We start from the raw sequence: 25,835 nt of genomic DNA, 5'->3' as shown, positions 1-25,835 counted from the left end.
TGATCGTAAAATGGTAAGATGACAAAAACCCTGTCATCAAAAACTTTAATAGTACTCAATGGAGAAAATGAAATGTGGATGATCAGTATGTAATCAAATTATGACTCATCCTCATTATAGATTAAAAAACACCTTCCCACCTGCGTCTCCTCGCTGAGGCGTTGCAGCTCAGCCCTGCGCCTACACAATTCCTCCTGCAGGGAGGCGATGTCATTTTCTCGTTCTGCCGCAGCCTCCTCGGCGGCCTGCTGGAGGAGGAGTACTTCCTCCTGGGCCATACGCAACTCCTCTTGGGCCTCGGCTAGCTCGCTTTCTTTCTCCTCCTCCAAGCTCTCCATCTCCTCCTGCACTGAACGCAACTGGGCTGCAGGCAAGGAAAGATCACAGGTGAGTAAAATATTCATCCCAATGTACTCAAAAATTTGCACTTGGTTCATTTTCCCTGTACAGTTCCTTCAATATTCTCAATTGTCATTCCACCAAGCACACTTTCACAAACTCTTACTCTGCTTCATTACAATGGCCAGAGTGGCACCGACCTGTATGTCCAATCAATGGTCATGCAGAAAATTCTACTCTAGCACAAAAATCAGGACTTGCCAGCATTTTCACTTCATTTGCACAAAGAAATTCAAGAGCTGATACCCTTAAACCATGTGTCAAAGTGGCGGGTCGGGGGCTAAATCTGGCCCGCCGCATCATTTTGTGTTGGGCCAGGAAAGTAAATCACAAGTGTCGACTTTCTGTTTTAGGATCAAATTAAAGTATAGAGTATAGATGTATATTAAATTTCCCCGTTTTAAATCAATAATTGTAATTTTTTAATCAATTCTTTGTGTTTTTAGTTCAAAATCATTTCGTAAAATTTAAAAATATATTTAAAAAAAAAGATAAAATAAACATTGTTTTAGCTCTTTAAAGAAACAAATATTCAGGGCTTTTGATCCAGTTTTTTTAATCCATTTATTAAAAAAAATCTAAATATTATATCTAAAATGGTCCGGCCTCCATGACATCGAGTCGACGTTAACGCGGCCTGCGAATCAACCCGAGTCTGACACCCTTAAGCCCCATATGGGTAAACAACATAGAAAATGAAAAAATACTAATCATATACTACTTTTTCTTACAATACTATTATACTCCCTAATTCTCTAATAGCCTGAATACATATATACTATATTATAATACAATACACTGCCGACAATGCAACTATCCTTCAGATACTAGTGTATTTAGCAGGGTACACCCTGAATTGGTTTCCAGATGTTTGTCAATGCACATGCATACTAACAACTATGGTAAAACAACTGGTAAAACAACTATAAAAAAGTCAACAAATAGTATAAATAAACAAAAAAAAACAATTTACTGCTTTAAATGAGTCTTTAAAAATGTAAACAAAATTAAATAGTTTACTTTGTTTTCAAACACTGCATGCATCCTTAAAAAAAAGGAAAATAAATATGCATGGCAGGCTGATTGAACACTTCAAATTGTTGTGCGTGTGTATGTGTGTGTGGTTTCTACTTGAAGAGACAACGACCACAATAAAATGCAATGACTGACATCATTTCTCTTGAATTGTAGCAGATGCGGCTTCCCACTGCATACATTGTTTATCCCTCATAGTCCATTTAGTCTATCCTAAATGTTCTCTTGTAGTGTTCAAACACATCGTACTAAAATTAGGTCATCAATTGTTTTTCCCCCAGTGTGCTAGTTCAGTCAAGTCCTGAAAAGCAATCCACTCTACATTCAGTCCAACCAATGGGTCTCCTGACATTGTGCTTATGAATTATTTCCTCATTGTGGGAACATTTACGTCAAGAATTTACTGAGGGGTGACATAGTTGCTTTATTAGAATATTTTAAAAAGTAATGTGCTAAATAACTATATTTGGAATTTAGAAGACTAGATTATGTTCAGAAGCTAAGGGCATCACTGCACCAAAAACCTTGTATTACAGTATTATTTTTTTCACCTAACAGTAAATAGCCCCCCAAGACAGCTGGGTTAAGCTCCAGCAACCCCCGCAACCCTTTCGAGGATGGGCGGTATAGAAAATGAATGATTGAACCTGACAGTAAATAACAAAGTATAAAAATGGAGAAAAACAAGATTATGTAATGTAATTGTGTCTCACTATTTCAACTGTGAATTAAAAGACTCTCCAGATGCAATATTTCAAAACATCCATTCATTTTCTTTGCCAAAGGCGATGTGGGGGTGCTTGAATATATCACAGCTGACAATAAGGGGCTGAAAGTGTTTCTTATCTCGTACATTTTTTACTTTTGATCATAACCTTACTACATTCTGATAATAAGATTCAGAAATTAACATTTGTATATTAAAGCCAGTAAATGTGATGTTTTTTTCTAGCAGAAATGTGTTAATTTAAATGAGTTTTTGTAATATTCTACCTTGCAGATTCTGGATCTGTCGAGTGAAGGCTTCAGCCTGATGCGCGCAGGCCAGGCGCTCATCCTCCAACAGCCCTATGGAGGAAAAGAAGAGGAGGGGAAATGGAAAGGGAGGGAGATGTAGGAAATGGGAAAAGAGATAAGAGAAACGTGTCAATTCAGCAGGCGGACTGAAAGATGACAATTCGATAAGCTGTTTGTCCTTGAAGCAGAACTAAGGGGCAAAAACAACTTTTCAGGCTTTGTGTGAGCAAGTGTATGTATGTGGATTACAGGAGCTTAAAACAAGGTATGCCATTCTTTTTTTTAGGTTGGGAATCAACATATCTCCTTTTGGACACAAAATAATTGAAATCGTCAAAGCCACATAGTACTACACATGTCTTTAGCAAGAGCAGAGGTAGGGAACCTATGGCTCGGGAGCCAAATGTGGCTCTTTTGATGAGTGGATCTGGCTCTTTGCTAACCTGTGAGATAAAATATGAAAATCGTTGGTGACAGAAATGAGATATTACATCTAGAACTGCTTTAATCGTCATTTTTTTGCAGTAGACTCTTCTGGAACGCTTCCTCATTGATTGGCAATATCATAAGAATCTTTTAAAAAATATTTTTTTTCCACTTTAAAAAAAATTACTAGGAAAAAAATGAAAATACACTCGTTTACATGTATGTATTTTGACTTTTAAATTCGTAGTATGGCTCACAAGGAATAACATTGGAAAATATGAATTGTTTGTGGCTCTCTTCGTCAAAAATGTTCCCGACCCCTGAGCTAGAGGAACGAGACCCCCACTAATGGGTTTTCTTTTGACTTTTATTGTTTATGCGATGGCCCCAAAATCCCATCTAATTTTCCATCTGTTACATTCTGTCAAGTGTTCCCCCACATAGATGACATTTGACTCCAAAAATCCTTTTTCACTCCACTTGATCATATTTGATTGACAATTTTTAGTGTTTTTTAAAGTCTATTAATGAGTACAAAATTCAGCCAGAATGATATGACATGCACAGCATTTTGCGCAACAGGGAAAATTTTGCAAATCCTCAGAGGAGGAGAAATCCCAACTTAATTTCAATTATATCATTGTCATTTATGTTAAGCTCATGTCACGCAGCCCATGTGAGTAAGTGACGCATCATTGGCACCCTGAAACACTGCCACCGTAGCCGGGATAACCACTACCTCCATCCCCCCCATCCACCTTATGTCATTCGCTGACAATGTTCCCTGAGGAACCCCAACAGTTGGCATGGAGAAACAGCTGAGGCGCCCCAGCGGGAAGCCTGGAAGCTTCTCTTGTGCGTACACAGTTGTTCCAAAAATGCGCTGCCGCCACACATACACACAAACAGCCATGTCTGTTGGCATGACGCACACACACCTCTGAAACGACTGCAGGTCATTACCCAGAAGGCCTTTCTATAACTGTAAAAAGATGACATCAAAGCCAATATATAGATGACATGTATCAGTTTGTTTAAGGAAGCTGCAGTGCAAGCTGAGACGGTCAAGTTGCTTTTAATAGGAGAGCAATGACGTTCTTAAACAAGAATAATAGTGGCGCACCACTCTCAAACTGTAGGCTACAAAATGAATATCACACAAAACAGCACTGTCCTGGAGGTATTTTCTTATGTTATTATTATTAGAGTTGCTCCTTGAGCTGCAGAGTTATGAATTATTGCTCGACATAAATTATTTGGGATTTGACATACATTTTTAAATCTTTTGCAGAAAACTTCAGTGGTGACACTTGTTGGATACTTTTGGAGAAGTTCATGATATTCTGGTGAGTTAACCTCTACACAACTTGGGTGGGTTGTTTATTATCAAGATTAGTTATTATTTGTGTTTTTATAGTATGAAAACATTTAACTTAAATTCAAATCTGCATGAATTGATGGCTTTAAGTGTTTGCATGGTACTATAACATTTTTGTTGTCACAATTTTCATAAAACATTTATTATGTGAAGTAAACTCTAGAAAGACAAGTTATGACAGTAATGAATTTTGTAAATACATGTATCTGTTTAGTGAAGTAAAACAGCTAGACTGTTTATATATGGATTTCTATTTTTTTTACTTTAAGTCTATTCTAAGTCGACAATCTTATAGTTTTTCATAACACCAGTATTCCTAACCAGTGTTGAAAATACAACTGCAGTAAAATATATATTAAATATATTAAAGTTATATATTATCAAATACTATAATAAATTTCATTTAGGCACATAATGGAAATTTGGAGGAAATTTAGACATTTCCGTTTCAAAGGCATCCACAATGTAAATATTAAAGTACCTTATAATCTAATTTATGTACTTCAAAAGTACTTCATTTTCAGGGCAATTGGCAACATATTTCATTAAGGATTCTGCAAACTCTCCAATAAGTGATTGTGAACTAAGGTGGTTGCTTCTCTGAGCAGACAATGTTAAAGAAAGATGAACAGCGCCCCCATTGGGTCAGTCCCCCAAAAAACTCATGTGGATCTTACCTTGCAGCTCCAAGAAGCTCTCCTGATGCTTACTGGACGTCTCTCTGGCGTCCTCTAGCTCCAGAAGCAATTGCAGGACCTGAGCCCTGAGCTCCTCCAGCTCCTGCTCCTCGCTCAGCTCCTTTTTGTCCTCCTCGTCCTCCCCATCTTCGTCCTTGTGAGCTCTCTCGCACTCCATCTCTTGCTTCTCGTCGTCCTGGTCCAGCACGCCCCTCTCTTTGGCGCTGATGTGCTCCTCGGGGGGACTACTGTCTGCTTTGAGCTCGCTCAGATCATCTGAAGGAGACATGAAAGTGATCGGTAAGCATCTGATGGAGGAGGTGACAAAGCCTGCTCTCACCAACTCTTTCATTCCATCTCTACTTTAAAAGCGAGGCCTGCCATTGTCTTCTGGATCAATTGCACCCTCTTGTGATAAAAGCGTCTTTGAATCCTCTTTTTGTGTAGAAACAGAGGCCCTGATTTGAATATTCAAAGTATTGCTGCCTTTTCATCATGGCTGCAGCTGGGATGGTTGACAGAATGGAGCCGAGAAAGACGTCAAGGCAAAGTACAGGAAAGACATTTTGGACTGATGGTAAATACACTTTATATAGAAGCAGAGAGGGTAAAAGTACACATTTTAGTGTACTTAAAGAATATGTAGCATGTCGGCCTCACAGTTCTGGGGTCGAGGGTTCGATCCCAGGTCGGTCCTTACTTTGTGGAGTTTGCATGCTCTCCTCGGATCTGTGTGGGTTTTCTCCGGGTACCCCGGTTTCCTCATACATCCCCAAAACTTACAGGGCAGGCTGGTTGAATTCTAGGTATGAGTGTGAGCGTGAATGGTTGTCCTTTGTCTACGTATGCCCTGTGACTGGGAGCCCACTAATTCAGGGTGCCCCCTGCCTCATGCCCAGAGTTAGCTGGGATAGGCTCCAGCACCCGCCGCGACCCTTGTGGGCATAAGCTGTATGAATATGTAGGATTACAGATTGCTTTGTATTGGGATAAAAAGAATGCAAAAAAAAGTACTGACTCTGACCATCCTGAAAAACAAAATTGCATTCATTCATTCTCTGAACTGCTTTATTGTAATTAGGATCGCGGGGGTGCTGGAGCTTATTGCAGCTGACTTTGGGCCTAAGGCAGGGGACATCCCAATGATGATTGCAGTGCACGAGGCAGACCACCATTCATGGATACACTAATACATGGGGGAGAACATGCAAAGTCCACACAGGTGGACCGCCCTGGATTTGAACCTAGGGCTCCAAAGCTGTGAGGCCGACATGCTAACCACTCGAGCGGCCGGGTCACCTCGCATTGCTTATTACATTGGCAGATTTTTCATGATGCACAGAACGTTCTGTGGAAAAAAAGTAATTAGAAAAATAAGGACTCAAGCAGTAAGTATTTGTACCACTGCAAAATATGTTTTTGCTGCAGTCTACAAAGCTGCATCCTGTCTCAACCTTTTAATCCAGCAGGTGACAGGAGAGAGCTATCATAATGTAGAGTGGAGGGGTAAATGGGGTATGCTGAAGTCATCACTCTGACTCACCACATAGCAATGTAGTATGTTAATATTCATAATAGTTGTGACAAATCCACCTCGCACAAGTCGTTTCCTCGTTTTCACTCCAGATATAATTAAATGCTGAACACAGTCTAACAGTGGGATCATAATCAAGTCATTAGTAGTCATTTTTTATTCACTGATACATTTAAATAATTCAGTTTTTAAAATAAATATATTAACAATTGAAAAAAAATGGAAGATTTTTTTTAAATCACATTTGTTAAAATACTGTAAAATGTAGGTATTTTATGATATTAATAAACTCAAATATTTTAAATGCATTAATTTATGAAATGGATTTTCTCTTATTATTGACAATAATTAAGTGTTGAATTTGGTTAATGTACATGGATGTTAAATAATTGTATATATTGTATTTTCCAAAAATAATTGCATTAAGTTTTAAATCATAGTTACCTAATTCAATAAAAATGAAATCTATAATTCTATATGATAATAATCTTACATATTGACAGATTTGTATTTAAATGATTGATTAATTGAGCATCTAACTGTGATGTAATCTATACAGTTTTATCAGAAATGTAAAAAAAATCATTATATTTAACACATTTTATAATTAAATTGTTGACTATTATGAATTCATGATGAGAAACCATACGATTATCAATTTTATATTAATTTGGCGAAATGCACTAATGGCTTGAAGAGTTTTAAACAAGTCAATTAGAAATATTAACATATTAAAACAAATTTGTGATTTTGGTTTGTTTTATGAATCATTTTTTAATATGATGAACCATCTGTCTGCTTGGAAAATCTAATGAAGTATTAAAGCAAAAGAAGAAAAAAGGTTTGCACATCCTGATATTCTGGAGACTCGCCAATAAATGACATCACACACAGCTGTTGCGTGCTCAAGACTAAAGCCAACCAAGGCGTGTTTTCCAGTCAAACAAGAGCATGACAGTAAAGAGTGTTGTTTCTCTACGCATCGGTGAAAATTGCACTAAAAACAAGATTGCCTCTAAAAGGGAAAAGCTGTTTTTGGTGAGTTCTTTGTGTCAGGAAGCACAAGTCCATGAAAACAGGCCTCTTTTCACATCTAATTGAAATAATTTCTTTCTATTAGTTGTGACTTCAGTTAAATTCCTGTTTAAGTTTCCCAGGGGGACTTATCTTTGGTCTATTTACATTACAGGTATCAAACCAATTCCTCAAAGTGCATGCAGAATTTCATTCTAACTGAAACAGCATGCACAATTTGACCATTCAGGTTTCTGCTGAAACAAGCTGCACCTGACTGCAATCAGCTGATCACAGTTGCAAGAAAACGAATTGGTGGAGAATGGAAGAGTGGAAAATGTCCTTTTCACTAGTAGCTTGGAAAACCTGCTTCTGCTGGACCCTTTGTGGAAATTTTTGGACACCTGTCAACTCTAAAAAGATGTCTTCCAACAGATATTGGAGACCTGGATTTCCCTGCACAATATGGTGAGTTTACACAGTTCTGCATGGACCACGGATCCCTTGTGGTTCAAGTAAAAAGTGAGCTACTTCCCCAACCCCTGCACGTGTGTTTTGCTATAATTGTCATGATTTGCTGATCTCATTGCCACCTAAAAATGTCAAGGTTGACAAAACCTTTTCTTTTTTGCTTGTAGAGGTCAAGTCAACTCTTGGTAGATTCAGTTTTGAGGTTGAATTTGATGTATTTAATTAAGGGACGGTACATATTAATGAACATATATTTGTAAATACACATGTTTTCCTAAAACACAATCTGAGTCTTGAAAATCTCCCAAAATGCTCTAAAATAAGGATTATGTGATTAAATTTATGCATAGAATATTATGATTCTCAAACACAGAGTGAGCAAGGGCATATGTGGCAATTGAATTGCAAATTGTATGTATGAATGATTCTGGTTCATTTCCCTCCCTCCTTTTAATTTGTCATTCAGCTCCTTTTGTCCCCCAAAAAGTGCAAATCGCCATTATCTCTACCTAGTTGCCGTGCAGATGCAAACGTATGACAACGGTCGACTGCAGCAGGCGACTGATGGGAGGATTAACCAAAGATGCTCCTAATTAAAAGTGAGTCCCACAGATTTAATCTGAGCTCATGGGATTCTTGTCTTCCTTGCCTTAATTATTTCTCTACCTCTGTGTCACCCCCTCCCTCAGTGCCTCCCGCTAGCCTGCCTCTTTTGCAAAATGTAACAATTTCCATCACAATTAGGTATCACTCTGACTTCACATCTTTCCTTATAATTGCCGACGCAAGTTCATTTAAACAATGCACCAGGCTGTTTTATGATTTTTTGATGTTGTAATGAGTTGCAATGCCTTTTAAAAGAAAGGAGGAAATAACTTTTGAATGACATGTGAGCTTCTGAATTTTGCATGGATATCAAGGCTTTAAGATGCAGCTACAATTGCTTTAATAACTAATCGATCAACTTTTCCTCTCAGAAATCTCAGATGAAGTTTAAATTTGATTAATTGGCAATCTTCTTTTGGCATTAAAACATGGAACCTCAGTGACAGCACAACATGGTGCATCAATTCTGAAAAATAATTGGCCAAGCAGTGTTTTTTTTTGGGAATGTATCATGATTTATCAAAACTGGGACAATTTCACCCAAAAAAAAGCCATGACAAAGCACAACGTCACTATATAATACTGGGCAAATGATTACCAAGGTTCTACTGTAATGTTACTAACTGTGTAGGGCAGGGGTAGGGAACCTATGGCTCGGAAGCCATATGTGGCTCTCCGCAAACCTGTGTGGTATAATATGGGACCCGCTGGTCCTGGACACACCAATGGGAGCGTCACTGTGGCACCGAAACTATCTCTAGCGCCTTTTTTAAAATCATTTTTCTTCATTAGAATCCTCTGAATGCATCGTCTCATTGATACTCATTGATTAGCAACAGTGAAAAAAAATTCTCAAAAGAATTCAGATTTTTTTGACTTTCAGAGTGGTGAGATGAATAATAAATGCTCACATTTTCATGTATTTTGACTTTTTAAATTCTGAGTATGGCTTAAGAAATGTTTGAAAATATGAATTGTTTATGGCTCTCTTGGTCAAAAAAAGTTCCCGACCTTTGGTATAGGGTGTGTGTCAGAAATTGTTTTGACTGTATTGATTTAAGAGTTTAACATTCTTTTCCAACTGTCTGCAAGAAACTTAGGGTGTCGAAAAGTAAATGGTTAAGGGAGTGTCCTGATTTGTTTGACTGAGCAAGTTAGAGAGAACTAAAATATCAATTGTGATTACATATTCGACTCAACTATCAACATCTTGGCTTTATCAAAACTGAAATACTTCCACTACTACTAAACACAGGGGAAAGTACTGACCTACATTTACAACCTAAATCTGAATTTGGAGCCTACAATTGATTTAGTTTCTTGCATAGCATCTCTCTTGGCTTCACTACAGGCCTCGTGATCAAATTGGACACAATCATGGGCAGTTTGGAAAGTCCCGCCTGGTTCAGTAGTAGCAGAAGATGATGAGCGGAAAGAAAGCTTGCAGCCGAGTTACTGTGTCCATCCACGTAACATTCTTGTGTAATCCAGATTTAGCATTTAACACATTGCCAATGCAGTCAATGGCACACTTTAGTGGGCATCCGACATGCAGCATTCTATGTTGACTTGCCTGAGATTAAATTTGTACATTAGGGGAGATTTTAAAAAGCTGTGTTGTGGCCTTTTTTGCTTTAGTGACAATGGAATTTTAAATCAGTGAATCTATTTTGTGTTAACTGAATTCATGTCAAACTATGTATGGTGTGGGTGCAGTTTTTTTATTGATAAATTGAATACATTTTGGCTGATTTGCTGTCTTAAATAGTGTATATTCAGTTAACTGTAGTGTTTCAGAAGAAATCTTATTGGTTAAACGGTCCGTATTAGATCAGTTGGAACTAAAATTGAGACACTGGAAAAGTTTAGATAGCCCTGATGTACAGGTTAATCCTGCATGGTAATTCAAAACAAAAGCAGTAAAAATCTCAATTCATAATAAACTCTAGTGTTAACAAGATCAACATTTAACAGTAAAAGAGAGTAAAAACCACCAAAGAAAATGTCGTACAAACTTTACCCCACATGCATTGATAAATCAACACATTAGATTGATACACTCCCACACACTGGGCTCTCTGTTGTGACAATTTCACACTAAACAGCAATTTGCCATTAATGAATAAATACACCCCAATAACTGTAGAAAATACTTTTACCATTAATGAATAAATACACCCCAATAAATGGAGAAAAATACTTTTGCCATTAATGAATAAATACAACCCCATAACTGTAGAAAAATACTTTTGCCATTAATGAATAAATACACCCCAATAACTGTAGAAAAATACTTTTGCCATTTATGAATAAATACACCCCAATAACTGTAGAAAAATACTCTGAAGAAAATTGTTCCTGCATGAGTTTCAGTCCAGTATTAGGTGAATGGCACTGGTCATTACCAGATAAGACAAGTTGAAATCAGACAACGGATTAGATTTCTTAAATCCTAAGGCCCTTTCTCTCAGCTCTTCCATTGGTCCATTTGCAAGTGGCAGCATATCTGAACCTTACTTGTAACAAATATGTTAGCTTATTTTACCAATTTAAAAATTGCCCAGGCTCATACATTAACTTCAAAACTTCACATTGTACACCCATATGTAAAGATACCATTGTATTTAAAAAATGACCACTCCCCCTTTAATGGCTACACTTACACAACTTACCTCTAACCTCTCCCAATTACTGTCAGTATGCTGCAACATTATGGCAAACCTTTAGCAATAGATATAGTGAGAAAAATTATCTTTGTATAGGCACAGTTGCGTTTGGTGTCATTAGCTGCTGCATGTGTACCTGTTGATATGTCAATTGAGCTGTTTCTGATGTGTACAACGAATGCAGCTTCAGGGGACATTTTGGCAATGGTTTTTGAATGGTTTTAAGAAAACCATCAGGTGTGTGTGTATACAGCTTATTTTTAGGGATACAAAGGAGATGTTGGATGGGGTACCATTCAAAACGAACGACCAATCCCTATGAAAAGCCCATTCTGTGTGAAGCCTTGTTTGATACCCAGCCAAGTATTCTAATGAGTATTCCTCGTGTAGGAGGTCTTGCATAATGCACAGTGCATCTTTGAAGCCAGCTCACTAGCGTTGGAGCTGCAATGGCAAACATGTATTACGCAGTATTCCTTTAAGGGAGGGTAAAGGGGGATATATTATGAGAGCAAAAAAAAACAGGAGGACTGGGATTGTTATATCAAGAGAATGAAGTTGTTGCACAGAAGTGCCAATTGTTGCAATTCTTGTAAAATATGAGTTATTTAATTGGCTGCCTCGATGGCGTGCATGTAATTTGAGGCAGGTGGAATTTCACCCTGTTGAGAGGCGCTTATTATTGTTGGGAAGAGGGGAAGTAAACACAAAATGGGTCATAGGCATAAACATGCATTTGCAGTGTGCAGCCATGCTTCTGACACGCTATTTTATCGAGATGATATGAATAGAAGCGTAACAAAGTAAGAGAACAAAGGATGTGGCGGTAATCCGTTTGATTGCAAATCAGTGCCTCCCACCTGACACCAATCTTTTTTTTTTCAAGCTATTTACATCACCCAAGGCCAAAACAAGCTACATGTGAAGGAAAAATTCACAGGGGAAAAGAGCACATGGGAGGGTGTTTATTGGTTAATTATATTGTGGTGTTAGTTTTTTACACAGTAGTTAGTTTTGTTGATGAAGTGCACTCTCGCATATTCATGAGTTATTGTTTGAAAATTAACCTATATATCCTATTTTGGGGGGACCAATGGTCTGATATTTTCTGAAAATCTAATGTATACATATATTTAATTGTCATTAGTCTATTTTCCTTAAAATATTATTGTGCTATTTTTAAATTTTAGATTAGGTTAAAGATGGGGAAAGATGTTTTGAAATGCAAGTGGTCATGGAAAAAATGTCGTTTGGAATCTCAATTATGGAATACTGTACATTTCTACTTGTTTTTTTGTTGTTGTTGTTTTTTTTTTTTTGGTCAGTGGCAATCCGGTTTTAGCCTTTGTGTTGTTACAACAGCATTCTTATCTGCCCTGGACTTTTGCTCACCCATGTAATTTAAAGTATAATGCAAGCAGTATCTTCTCCTAATCAAATTCCTCATTTGCCCTAGCAGGCCCTCAACGATGTCAGCATTTTTGTGTCATCTGATTTGTTCTTCAGATGAAAATTGGTCAATTCCAAACAAAACATATTTAATCTCACGACCCAGACTCTTGCAAGTTATACATTTCTATTTTCACTTTGATATTTAGGCTAATTGGGCCCTGATGAGTATAAAAACAAAGCGTAAATCTTTTTACATGATGTAGTTTCTGAGGAAAAATGATGTCCACATCATAAGTGGACGTAGTATTCCAAAAATTAACATTGTAGTCTTGTGACAACCAAAAATGTGATGTCCACATTTCTGGACACCAGCTGTTAGAAGGTTAATCATCATAACATCTGATGTTTTGTGTAATGTTTGTGCAGGTTAATAGATGAATATTACTTCAGCATTGCTTCTGGTGACATAAAGTACATGAAGTACTTTCTTGCTGTATTGTGATTTTAATCAGAAATGGATTCGATTATTATTACACCGTTATAGTGGTATTGCGAGATGGATCAATTACTACCAAATGCACAATTTCCCACTGGCAAGGCCAATACAAAAAAACAAGGGTGCTTCAAGGGCCCCTGAAATGTTTGTTTTCATTAGTGCTCCCTCCATGAGAATTTTGCTTCTGTGAATGTTTTTACGGGTTTTTGTGGCTCAAGGTTCGCAGAGCCAACTCTGTTACTGTTAATAAATCTCGGAGACCCATGAAAAATTCTGCCAGTGCATCCTGTAAGGGCTAGCAGTGCTTTTAGGTGTACCACACTAGAGAGAAGTGCGAGGATAGAGGAGGCCGGGAGTGCAATATGTGGGCTTAGGTAGGAGAAAAGGTTGTTTTGAGTTTGTTTTCATGCGTGTGTGTTTGTGTGTGTAGGCACTGTGGAGAGATGTCGAGTGGGATAGTAGGGAGCCACTGCTAATGCACGTAGGAGGTGCAATATGTTGCTGGTATATTGTACAACAAACAGCTTGCAAATCCACACTTGGCAACAGTACTGCAACAGCAAACTGTGTCCACCAGACGGTGCTGTATTTAGTATAGGACAGTGAAACACCATTTATCGTGAGGATGAAACCTGCGTTATAGTCCTAGGGCAAATTTTACCCACACCTACACTATTCCTTGCTTTTGCGGTTATACTCTGTTTTGACTTGTGGAGATTCACTGCTTTTTTCACTTTAAATCCCTAAATATATTGAGGTAGAATACGTTGAATACTGGAAATTTTATTATTGCCTCTATCTGGCAGTGCAGTTTGTATCACGTTTTTTTAGTACAAACCAGCTTTAGTTCAAGCGTGATTTCTACATTTCTGCACAATTCTTTCGGTAGACTGCAAAGTACAGCAGCTGGGTGCTGCTAACTAGTGGTTGGGAGAGACACTACAGCCACTTACTGTTTATGTCCACTAAAAACACACGTAGCCATCGTATCAGATGGATTTTGAATCAATAAGCAAATTATACAACTCTGTATCAAAAATTTTCAACAAAACGCACATTTCCTTTTCTGCTTAATGTATATAATCCTGAAAAACATTGAAACATTTATTTATAAAGATGACAAAACTTAATTAAATAATGCAGACCACAGTTGGGGTTCTTAAAAAGAATCTAATTTGTTCAAGAAACAGTCCGTTTGCTAACATTGTTTAAATTACAACAGGAGCTGTAGCTGTTTCTCTTGTGCTTTTTGCGCAAAGGCAGGAAGTGAATTTAGTAGATTAGATTGACACAGAAATACATGAAGGCTAAAATCTGATTAAACGGACACTGTGCAAAAGAAATGCCTTCTTGTAATGGAATATTAGACTTTTGGAAAGAGACAACCATCTGGATTTTGGTCGTAAATGAAACAAACCCCCTCCTTTAATGTACTTACGAATAATTATTGAAAGAAATCACATGAGGCAAGAGTGCTTAAATTTTCCTTTTATCTCCTTTTATGTGAATGATTTACGCTACACCCTCATTTTTTTGCATAGAAAAACACCACTGCAAATTAAGAAAACAAGACCCACTTCTGTCCTGCCTTTGGAATGTCTTCAATTGGAATGTCGAGTTTCTAAACACAGTACACAGAAGCGCATGTACATTCCTTTTAGTCACACCTCGTCCATCCTTATCATACATTTAAACATACTTCCATAAAGCTTTTTATTAATAATATATTCTGTTAAACTTAGGCAAAGAAAAGAGACACACTGGAGTAAACAAGACGAAGCATGTTAGAAGCAAAGAATTTCTCTTCGCTGCTATAAAAAGAGCAATTAAAAACCATTAATCCAGTGGTTATGAAAGATAAAATCCTATTACATATTTGTGATCATTCTTTTTTGGGCACTGACAAACACAGAAAGAGGAAACTGCATATTTGACACTGCTTACAAGGTTATTGACCTATGTTTTTCTTTCCCCCCAGACCCTCTACATGCACTCATAAACATCCTCCTAGTAAACACACCCTCCACAGACAGAGTCCTCCTCCTGCATGTCAATCAAAAATAGAACAAGAACCCACTTCCTCATTCACATCACTCAAAATAACAGCACAGACATTCTCAAGTTATCAATTGATCTTTTTCATGCACGCACACAAACTCACTTCTTGCACAAGCATTTTAATCTACCTATTGTAAGAACACTCGAACAATTAAAGAATACAAACTTTTTCTGTTTTTATGTAACCTTGCTAAACCAGTAAACTGCTGAACAGTATTCAGATATTATTTGCAGTCCGAATTTTAAAGCTGTTAATATTATGTAGGTACAAACAACCATACAAACTAGGTCCAAAGTTGAACAGCATGCTTGTTAGGATTATTAGTATTACATTATTATATATTTGCTTGCATTATTATATTTTTGGAGAGTCGTGCTAGAAAAAAGACTAAGAAAATTAATTAAAAGTAATACATATTTAATACAATCCTTTTTAACCAATACTTCATTACAATTTGACCCTTCCTCCCCAGAAAGTTAAATTCTGCCCCTCTGCGATGTGGTTTTATGTAATCCTGCTTTTAAAAAAAAACAACAACAAAAATGTAGAACAAAAACAGCGCTGCACTGTTTGCCAAATGTTCACCAGATCTTTACTGCTTTTTTTAGCATAGATACTTTTCACAATTCTTTCCAGAAAGGTCAGTTTCACCACCAATGTAATTTACTGCTTCACAAGAAAACCAGAAAAAGACTGAATAAACAATAAAAAAAGTAAGAGAAGAAATTGTGCAATGTTGACTTCAAGTTAGACATATTCACACTGCTTTTTGTCTTTTCTTTGTATACCTTTACTTCTTACAATCCAGAAATGTGCAACTAAATAAATTAAGTATAGTCATAGTACTCTAAAACCACCCAAAAGAAAAATGGCAACACTAATACAACAGCATTAGTCAAACAATCATCATATTAGCACTGCTTTTGCATGTATTGTCCCTTGACCTTCATTCTGCCAATGTTTCTAATAAAATCAACCATATAGCTTTTATGCAAACCAGCTAGTATCACACAAACAGCTAAAATAAGGACCTAAATATGACAATATTTCAAAAAAGATCAACACAATCTCGACTTTCTCCCCAATTCTTCATTGACTTGAGCAAGTTCAGTTCCTATTCAACTAAGTAACCAACAAACAGCTACAAAAACATGACCATTAGCTTTCAAACAGGCCACAATAAGACCCCCAAAAAACCTCATCTCTCTCATCCATTACCTGTCAGTGGGTCATCTCCATCAAGATCATCTCCACGTGCCCGCCAGTCTGTCTACTAGTCTGTTACAGATGAGCTCTCATTTTAATCTCCCCTCCTCCTAACCACCTGACCTCCTCCTCCTCAATCCCTATGCACCCATCCATCTATCCATCCTTCACTTCCCTGCTAAAAATAGCCACCAGCATAACATCATAGCAAAACACACACACACACTCTCGGGAAGAATGACGAATAGGTAGAGCACAGACCTGTAGAGTCCAAAGCCTCCTCGATGAGCGGAGGTAAACGCAATCCGTCCATCGCCTCCTGCAGCGGAGGCGAAAACGTACAAACCAGAGAGTATGTGGGCGACAGAGAGGGTCACAGACACCGCACACCCACCACAGCTGCAACGAAGGAGAGAGAGCGAGGTAGAGAGAGAGGGAGAAAATACGAGGCGCTGAGCATCAAGTACTCGCATGTACGCATACACAGAGTGACACACACCCTCTCATCTCACACACTCGTACGTACAGACTGCACCACAAGAGAAATGGGGAGGATCAGGGGAGCGTGGGAGCGACGCCAAAGGGGATGAGGGGAGGAGCTGAGCGGAGAGCCAAAGATGATGCTGCTTCCAGAAGGCAGGCAGGCTCCTTCTTCCTGCTCTCTCTCTCTCTTTCTCTCTTGCTCACTCTCACTCTCTCATTGCTTATGTTCTGGTTCCTATTTTTACCACCTGGTTTCTATTGTGACAAAGTAGTATGTTTTACAGATCAATGTCTGTGGTGATTAGATTCAGATGCAATTTGCCACAACCAGAAAGTTGAAGGATATCATGTTAGGTTTCAAGTTTTAATGTTGAACGTGCAAATCTGATTGTTTTTTTAGGGTGTTTTTGAGACCCCTCGCAATAAGGGGATAGTTGTGATCGGGGAATTGACAGGAAAATACATCAAAAAAAATAAAATGTTGATGTTAACTGGGTGTTACTGTGAGCAAATGTACAATTTCTCAAGGATCCCAACAAATGACAGCTACGTAATATAATATTTTGGGTGGAATTGATGACATAAATGGTTGTTTTAATTTTATTTCGTCATGTGCTGCAGGGTGGCGGGGAGGGGAGGGTTACATATTGAATTCAAGGATAAGAAAAAAAATTGTACTTGACCGCCACTGTATGGCTATGTGTGCACTTGTCTTAAAATTATGATTATTCCAAATTTTGAACAACTATTGATTTAGCACAAACTGATCAGGAGTGTAATTAAACCAGAGTATATAACAATACTCAAAGGCATAGACTGACTACATTCTTTCTGATGATTTCTTCATAGGAGTATACAAAAAAACACAGTTGACCCAAATAATTCTGACCATATTAGATTTAACAAAGCAAATATGCCCATTTCCTGTGAATGGTGGCAGCTGGCCAAAGTGTAAATAGGCATGCTCTAGTTGTAATGTTAGTTAGCTTCTGTCTTTTCTTCAACCGGAACCACTCGGAAGATATATCATTTTCATCATTAAAGCATACAGGGGTAAGCTTACAAAGACAGTTTCCGTTTGGGTTAAATAATTAGCCCCTATGGGATGGATTATATCGCGGGAATTGTGTCTTGTGAAATTTAACTGGTCTCCTATTGAGGACAATGTGCAGTGACATTGGCTTTGACACACAGTGGAAAACCCCTTTTTGTGTGAGTTGTATTTACTTCTTTATATTACTTCACGGAATATAAAGATAAATGTGTTTATATATTTAGTCTTTAGCGTTTATGTATTTAACTCAAGGCTCTGTGACATTGGCATCACAATGTTATGGAAAACCCTTTTGTGTGAGTTGTATTTATACTTATTTACTTTATGTTAATATACAGATATATTGTATGTTGTTTTATATAAACATAGCTATTGTAAGTAACAAATTAAGGAAATTTGGTCTTTTTAACAAGCTTCAATTATTTATTTTAAGCCTCAAATCACATATTTTTGCATTTCCATGGAAATATTTAGAAAAAAAAACTTTCCCATGCATGAGGATTTTTAAAAACCTACTTCGATAATCTCACAGGTTTTGTCGACAATATCATTGCCAGCAGTTCTTTTGTGTTTTAAAATTAAAAACAGCTTCAGATTAAATGTACCAATCATATTTATTTCAACTTAAATTGGAGTGTTACTTATTTTAAGTAAATACGTCAGAAATATTGGTTTTTGGAAAAAATGATATTGTTCAAAGTATAATTTGAAAATATTTTTTCTTAATTTAGGTGAAAAATTAGTTTTATGGGTTTAATAAGAACAGAAAGAAACCTGAAGTGAGAATGATTATTATCTAGTGTAGTTTGAATGTTGTCTAACAACAAGTTCAATTCAATTTTCATAAATTATTGATTGTGAAATTAGTTGTAAAATCGGTGTACTTTAAAAAAAGTCATTTCATTCTTGTTTTTTTGTGTATGATATTTTCTTATATATATTAATAATGGTTTACTGCAGGGAAGGTGAACTATTATATAATTAGGCTTCTGCAAAACTGTGTTGTGCTCATACCTAAAAAAGTTGCTGCTCCCACAAGCATGTTTTTGAGTCAGCCCAAATGTTCACGGGTTTAAGTGTTATCATTTTCCTTTTTATAATGTTTTTGGCCTGGCTGCTGTAGAAAAGCCACCCACGTGCAAAATCCAAAACAACACATCCCATCGATCTAGAAAGCACTGTGTATCCTGTAGCAAGATGCTTGAGCAACACTACAAAAAATATAAATATATATATATATATTGACTCCTTACATCTGTCCCCATGTTTGATTTCCCCAGCTTTGACTTCCTGGCATGTTTCCCTGGGCCCCCAACCTGCAAGCCCCCTTTCAACTATACTAATGACTTCCAGAGCACAAGCTGCCACAACTGGTAATATATACATACATAATGGTCATTTAGCAAGGGGCTTTCCTTCTTTCTCTGTGTATTCATAGTTAAGACATATGAGCAACCTTCAGTTATGTAGTCTGAACTTATTCTCTTTCTGCTTGCATTTTCACCTTTCTGACACTGTTCATGTTGACATCTGGAAGCTGCTCTCCAAGTACGTCAGGAGGGAGAAATGTGAGGGGTGTTGCTATGAAAGGCCAAAAAAAAAAAAGATGTCAGCACAGAGAGGCGATGGCGTTGGAGTGTGAGTAGTTGGAGGAGCGTTTTGCGCTTGAAGGACCTCATTGGCCTTGTCAAGAGGATATTCGTATCAGCGCGCTGTCATAGAACAGGAAATGCTTTGCTCTCTCTCGCACACAAACACAAAAAGTACAGTCATTGCACGATGCATGAAAGGAAATGTTTTTTGTAAGTTTGTACCTGAGTCAAAAATGGTCAAGGTCGAGGTAAAAGTATGTATTTAAATTCATTTATATTCTATCACCAAGCTGGTTTATGAACATATGAAAACTTTCTGCATATTGAGTGCAATTACAGAGTTTGGATTATTTAAGTAACTATACTTTCATATCCAAGCATATGTTTGAGAATAAGTTTGATTTATTTAATAAGGGACACCACATATTAAGGAATCATGTTAATGAACATATATATATGTAACATTGTAGCCGAGGCCTAATTTTCATCTTTATTCCCTTGTTTAGGTTGAAGACAAAATATGACACACACACACACACACACACACCCTCACACACACACACACACACACACACACACAGACCCACACTCACAAGTTTTAGACTGGGTTGTGATTGCAATTTTGTTCATCTAACATCCACAGGATTAGGTTTTAAAAGATGTGTATTTTTGTAGTCTATTCAAATAATATTTGAAGGTTCCAGTGGTAAAGCCTCAGCCTCACAGTGGGGAACCTGAGTTCAAATCCAGGTCGGTCCATCTGTGTGGACTTTGCATGTTCTCCCATGGGTTTTCTCCGGGTACTCTGGTTTCCTCCCACATTCCAATAACATGCATGGTAGGCTGATTGGACACTTTAAATTGCCCCTAGGTATGAGTGTGAGCGTGAATGGTTGTTTGTCTCCTTGTGCCCTGTGACTGGCTAGCCACCAATTCAGGGTGTCCTGCAACCTTTGGCCCTAAGTCAGCTGGAATAGGCTCAAGCACCCCCACATCCCTAGTGAGGATAAAGCGGTTCAGAGTATGAGATGAGTATTCAAATAAATATTGGTTAAACTAAATTTGAAAGTAATTGTATTCCCTTTTTTATGGGCATAAAATGATTTGAAGTTGACTCTTAAAAAAAAATACAGCTTTTTAGTGGTGTTTATTGTATAGTAACGTTACATATTCCTTCTTTTACAATTAATTGCAACATTTTCCTCACCAAAATAAAGCAGTATCATAGTAAAATGATAAAATATTCCAAAAATTTTATCATTTTACTAAAATTTAAACCATCTTTATTCTGCAGTTATATTTTTACTATAGTATATAAAAAAAATACACGTACTATGTATATTTTGACAATTTAATTGTGGAGTCATCTTCAATGTCAACAGACTTATTTCTTGAGCACCAACGCAATGAAGTCATCTACACGAGCGAGTGAGGTCATAGAAAGGCCCACCCCTCCACTCGTCTCATACTAGCGTCTTTGTTTTGTCCAAATTGTCAGTCACATGCGTGACGCCCAAAGTCGGTTCGTCTGCGTCGGCCGCAGGAATGTTGCATGTGGAGCACAAACGCATGTGAAAATTGCAATGTGTGATTTTTATTTTTTGTCCTTTGCGTGTTCTACAAACACAAAGGATCTGTCAAACGAGAACAGTCATTGTGGATGCTTTGGTGTGTTTGAACATGATTTAAGTTAAACATCTGTATCTTGAACTGCCATTAAGTGTGGAATTCCACAAATGTCCTTGGGACTTTTCTCATTGTGTATGACTGTCTTTCTTTGAAAACAACCATGCAACTTTTAGAAAATTTGATCTTGCAGCATGAAAAGAATATCATTTATAAATATGATCCTGGTTGATGCAAAGGAAGAAGAATGGGAAGACCTTGTGATATGAATATCTTTTGTGTCCATAGTTTTTACTCTTCTAAAAGTACATTTACCATTTAATGTGGCCTGGAATTGGCTGGCAAAAAGTTTAGGGTGTAGCCCAGCTCCTGCCTATATAGCTTGGAATAGCTTTCAGCATTTTGGCAACTCTTGTGAGAATAACCGACACAAAAGAGGACTGAAAAAATGAAATGTCATGAGTTTGTGACAGTTCCCCACTCAAAAACCAAATACTGACCATTTTTGTGTACTTTTCTTATACTCGGGAAATATAACATTCTCTATTCCTCAAAAAAGTTTGAAACAAGGCAACTGTATTCATTTTTTGCTCCACACTGCAAGCCGGAAGACTTTTTTGTACTCATGCAACTGAAATAGCAACCTTACTTATTTATATATTGTTCAAAGACATCAATGAAATGTATTAATTAGTAAGTAAATAACACTTTGATGTGGTTTGTTTGGAACATATCCAGGCACTGAGTCTGTGAATATTTGAATACCTTACCAAGGGTAGGGAACCTAAGGCTTGTGAGCCACATGTGGCTCTTTTGATGAGTGCATCTGGCTCTTTGCTAACCTGTGTGGTAAAATATGGAAACTGCTGGTGACAGAAATGAGATCTTACATCTAGAACTGCTTTAATCGTCTTTTCTTTTTTTTGCAGGAGACTCTTCTGGAATGCATCCTCATTGATTGGCAGCAGCATAAGAATCTTTTTAAAAAATATTTATTTCCCCCCACACTTTAAAAGGGGTGAAATTACCCCAAAAAATGAAGACACTAGTTTACATGTGTATGTATTTTGACTTTTAAATTCATAGTATGGCTCACAAGGAATAACATTGGAAAATATGAATTGTTTGTGTCTCTCTTCATCAAAAAGGTTCCCGACCCCTGCCTTATAATGAAATGAAAAATGAAAATCAGACATAGGCATTGTCGTCATCATTGACTTGACAAAAAGCCTAGAAGTCATCATACCCTCAGCAGCGTATGATAAAATTGTATAGTGCTTCTCCACAAGTTCGTCTTCCCAGGAAAGACCCATTAATGACATATTCATACTTGTTAGCTCTCCGCCTCCTTGAGCGCCATCAATCTGGCCACTGCAAGTTGCCTCACCGATGCCAACGAGAATACGATGGATCACTTACCTCTCACTGTCTTCTTACTTACCCTCCCTCAGTCAGCCTGTAGAAGGCAGATCCACGCCAAACGACCTTCCTGTTACTTCACTGCGACTTAATTTCATAGAAGGGATTTGTGTTGTCGTCACGTTATACTCTGCGACAACATTAAATCTGAGGTCTGTTTACCCCCTCTCACATAGCCAAAAGGTCCAAATAATATTCAATTGGTTTAGGTTGCAACACTTAAATCTGGCGTTTGAACAGAGGTGTATAGCCTTTTTATATCTCCTGGATATGTTGATTTAAAACATGGCTGTGCAGCACTATACCAGTGGTTGCCTCATGAGCATCAAAGGAATCATGAATTTAAGGAGCAGCCAGTGGTCACCTCCTTGTATTATGAGCCTCCATTGGCCATGTAATGCAAGCTCCAAACAGGAAAAGGCAGTGAGTCAGGCCACCTTCCACTTTATTGCCAGGCAGCCAGCCTTTGATACCCAGCATCTTGAATTGCACTGTGGTTGCCTAGCAACTGAAAGTACTCAGAGGTGCCTTTGAATTTGGATCTTTAAAAAAAAAGGTAATATGTAGTATGGTTTACCACTTGACATTTATTCTGCAAAGTTCTTCAGGTTTGCCTTGCAGTCATTGGGTTTAAATCCTGACTAATGTGTTCAGGTGGCATGTTTAACCATGTTTTTGTGACTTTTGTCTGGCTCTACCAGCTTGCATACACATTCCATACACTGTCAACAAAGTGCAATAGCTTAAGGCCGACATATATTGCAAAACATTATTGACATACTAACACAAATTCAAAATATTCTATTTATTTCATGAAACTGCACCTTGACAACAGGTGGAGTAGCAAGACATGCAAACATAGTATTGTTTATGTCACTACATCTCCTCCAGTAGCTTTAAGGTCTGCTAATTAGCATGTTGTGACACAGTGTAGTGCTACAATTACATAAAGTCATGCAGGTCTAAATGTGGACTTCCATGTATCCTGGAGTAATAACAATAATAATAATAAATGAACACACAAAGTCACAAACTCTCTCATAAGGCTTGGATTTATTTTAGATGCAGCACCAAGTTTTTATTGTGACACTCAGTTACATTTCCATAGTAACATTTCATAAAGTACCCAAACACGCATTTAAAACTAGTTTGCGAACGGTAATATCACCACACTCTTCAAGGGGCTGTAGACCCTGATTGGGTGCCTTCCACGCCTGTGAGATGGCCTTGCGAACCATGTTTTATGGAGGTCCTCAAGAGACTTGACGATGTCCTGGGATAATTTGCAGTTCATTAAAATGACCGCTGAACAGAAGGAGGTGCTTGGTGAGCCATGGAGTGAAAAGATGAGTGCTCTCATCAGTCGTAAAGAAGTGCTCATCTCAAGCTGTGTGAAATTGGAAAACACTGCAACACATTATATATGACATCGTACATATAGGAAGGGTGAGACCTGTTGGCAGCTCAGTGTTCTCAGCGCCCTGCTCTCTGTTTGCTGGCATATCCCATTTTACATTATTTTGTCATCTCAAGGCACTTATTTCATTTGCATTTCAAGGTACCTTAAAAATATACGTATGTACCAATGAATCATTATTTCTAACTTTTAATATTCCCATTATTTCATTGCTCTGATTCAACAGAATTGCACCACTCTGTTTTCGTTGGTCCCTCATCCACTATTCCAAGAGATCTTAGCAGCTTCACAAATTCACAAAATATGGCCGATTCTCCCTCCCACAGACACAGTTAGTGACATATGTGGGTGTGAGTATGTGTGGAATGCTCTTCAGCTGGTGTAAAACTGGCATGATGAATGCAGATATCCAGTTAACTTATCTATCAATGCATCCATTTGTGCAGATTTCAAAAGGAGAAATTAGCACAAATATATATTTTTTGTAGCAAAAGAATGGCCATGTATTGTAGGGCTCTTTTTGTTCAAAAATGACTTTGTATTAAGGCTTTTTCTGTGGAAAAAAAGGAAAGATTATGAATTGTAAGGTGTTTAATTTGTTTAAAAATATGACCATGTATAGTAAAGCTTTTATTTTAATGCTAATGTATAGAAAAGCTTTTATATGTGAAAATAGTAGACCATATATACCAAGGCTTTAATATGAAAAAAATGGCGGTGTATAGTATAGATTTTAAATTACCATATATAGTAAAGCTTTTGTATGACCATTTATATTAAGGCTTTTTTAAATATAAAAAGACCATGTAATATAAGGCTTTTTTAAAATTAAAATAAAAAACAATGTACAATAAGTTTTTTTAATGACCCTGTTTAGTGAGGCTTTTTTAATATAATGTCCATATATAGTAAGGCATATTTAACAAAAAGAATTACCAGGTATTTTAAGGCTTTTTAAATAAATAAAAAAAAGCATGTATAGTAAGGCATACAGCGGTGCATCACATGTCCTAAATAAATGACGGGACTTGAGGGTATTTTGCACATTCCATGCAATCAAATAATGAAAAGGGATGTAAATTGGGTGTGTCTTAAACTACGTTGTCAGGTAAATTACTACTTTAGATGTTAAACAACCTGAGGGCTCCAGACGAGAATTTTGCTTCACGTGCGTTCTCTGGTGGGCATGAGCAGAATAAAGACCGTTGGGATGACGTAATTCAAGGTGACTTACAGTGGTATATTTTTTGTTAGTGGCTATATGGCCTGCCATGTGGCCAGAAAGGGTTCAAATCCCAGTTGGTAATAATTTTCCCCTAAATAAAAACAACTGTGTAAAGTCAAGACTTTCCAAAAATGACAATGTTAAGTGTGGCCACCTCTTAGGAGAGTCAGCAGGAGCAGAAGAACAAGAAAGCGGCGCAGAAGCGCAGGCGCCACCTGGTGGCCAAGAAGATGACAAAAAATACTGTTTTGGAAATAATTGTGGAAAATACAGTGTTGTGAATATGGGCTCAAAACGAAACATCTTAAAGAATACCCATCTGTTGTTTATGTCTTTGGACGTTATACAATGCAACACTCAGGGTTTTTATTTTTTGCAAAAATGACTAAGTATACTATACATGGTCAATTTTGCTAATAAAAGCCTTACTTTACTTTGTATAGTAAGTATTTTCTCTTGCAAAATTGACCGTGTTTCAAATGTTCAACTTGTAATGGAGTCAGTTGGCCTGGAATAAAGGTGAGTTGATGTAAAATACTAAGTAAAAATGTCACTCAATATTTGGTCCAATTTGTATACTAACACACACTTGTTTTATAGCGTCAAGACCACAAAAACGGCGACTATATTACGTCATCTTCAA

At 37.3% G+C, this 25,835-nt stretch overlaps 1 protein-coding gene and 1 long non-coding RNA gene across 6 annotated transcripts in view; one reads left to right on the top strand and one right to left on the bottom strand.

Moving 5' to 3' along the window:
* LOC144215672 (uncharacterized) overlaps positions 1-17,032 on the bottom strand; it is a 28,316-nt gene extending 11,284 nt beyond the window's left edge. For 3 of the 5 annotated variants that reach the window (XR_013330473.1, XM_077744749.1, XM_077744751.1), the window contains exons 1-4: positions 16,638-16,896; positions 4,933-5,208; positions 2,428-2,502; positions 141-364 (exon numbers count right to left, since the gene is read on the bottom strand). Coding sequence is in view for 4 of the 5 variants with exons in the window: in XM_077744749.1 (XP_077600875.1) it covers positions 141-364; positions 2,428-2,502; positions 4,933-5,208; positions 16,638-16,689 (627 nt within the window). In the remaining variant the exon portion in view is untranslated. The other 2 variants (XM_077744750.1, XM_077744753.1) reach the window with 2 other exon arrangements.
* Positions 7,322-22,324, top strand: LOC144215673 (uncharacterized). Its single transcript, XR_013330474.1, has 3 exons — positions 7,322-7,504; positions 7,656-7,948; positions 22,061-22,324. It is a non-coding gene; the product is annotated as an uncharacterized LOC144215673 (long non-coding RNA).
* Positions 22,325-25,835: the final 3,511 nt, after the last annotated feature.

The sequence above is a fragment of the Stigmatopora nigra genome, chromosome 22, assembly GCF_051989575.1.
Source record: "Stigmatopora nigra isolate UIUO_SnigA chromosome 22, RoL_Snig_1.1, whole genome shotgun sequence".
In the NCBI taxonomy this organism is placed as follows: Eukaryota; Metazoa; Chordata; class Actinopteri; order Syngnathiformes; family Syngnathidae; genus Stigmatopora; species Stigmatopora nigra.
This window is presented reverse-complemented; position numbering and strand designations above follow the sequence as displayed.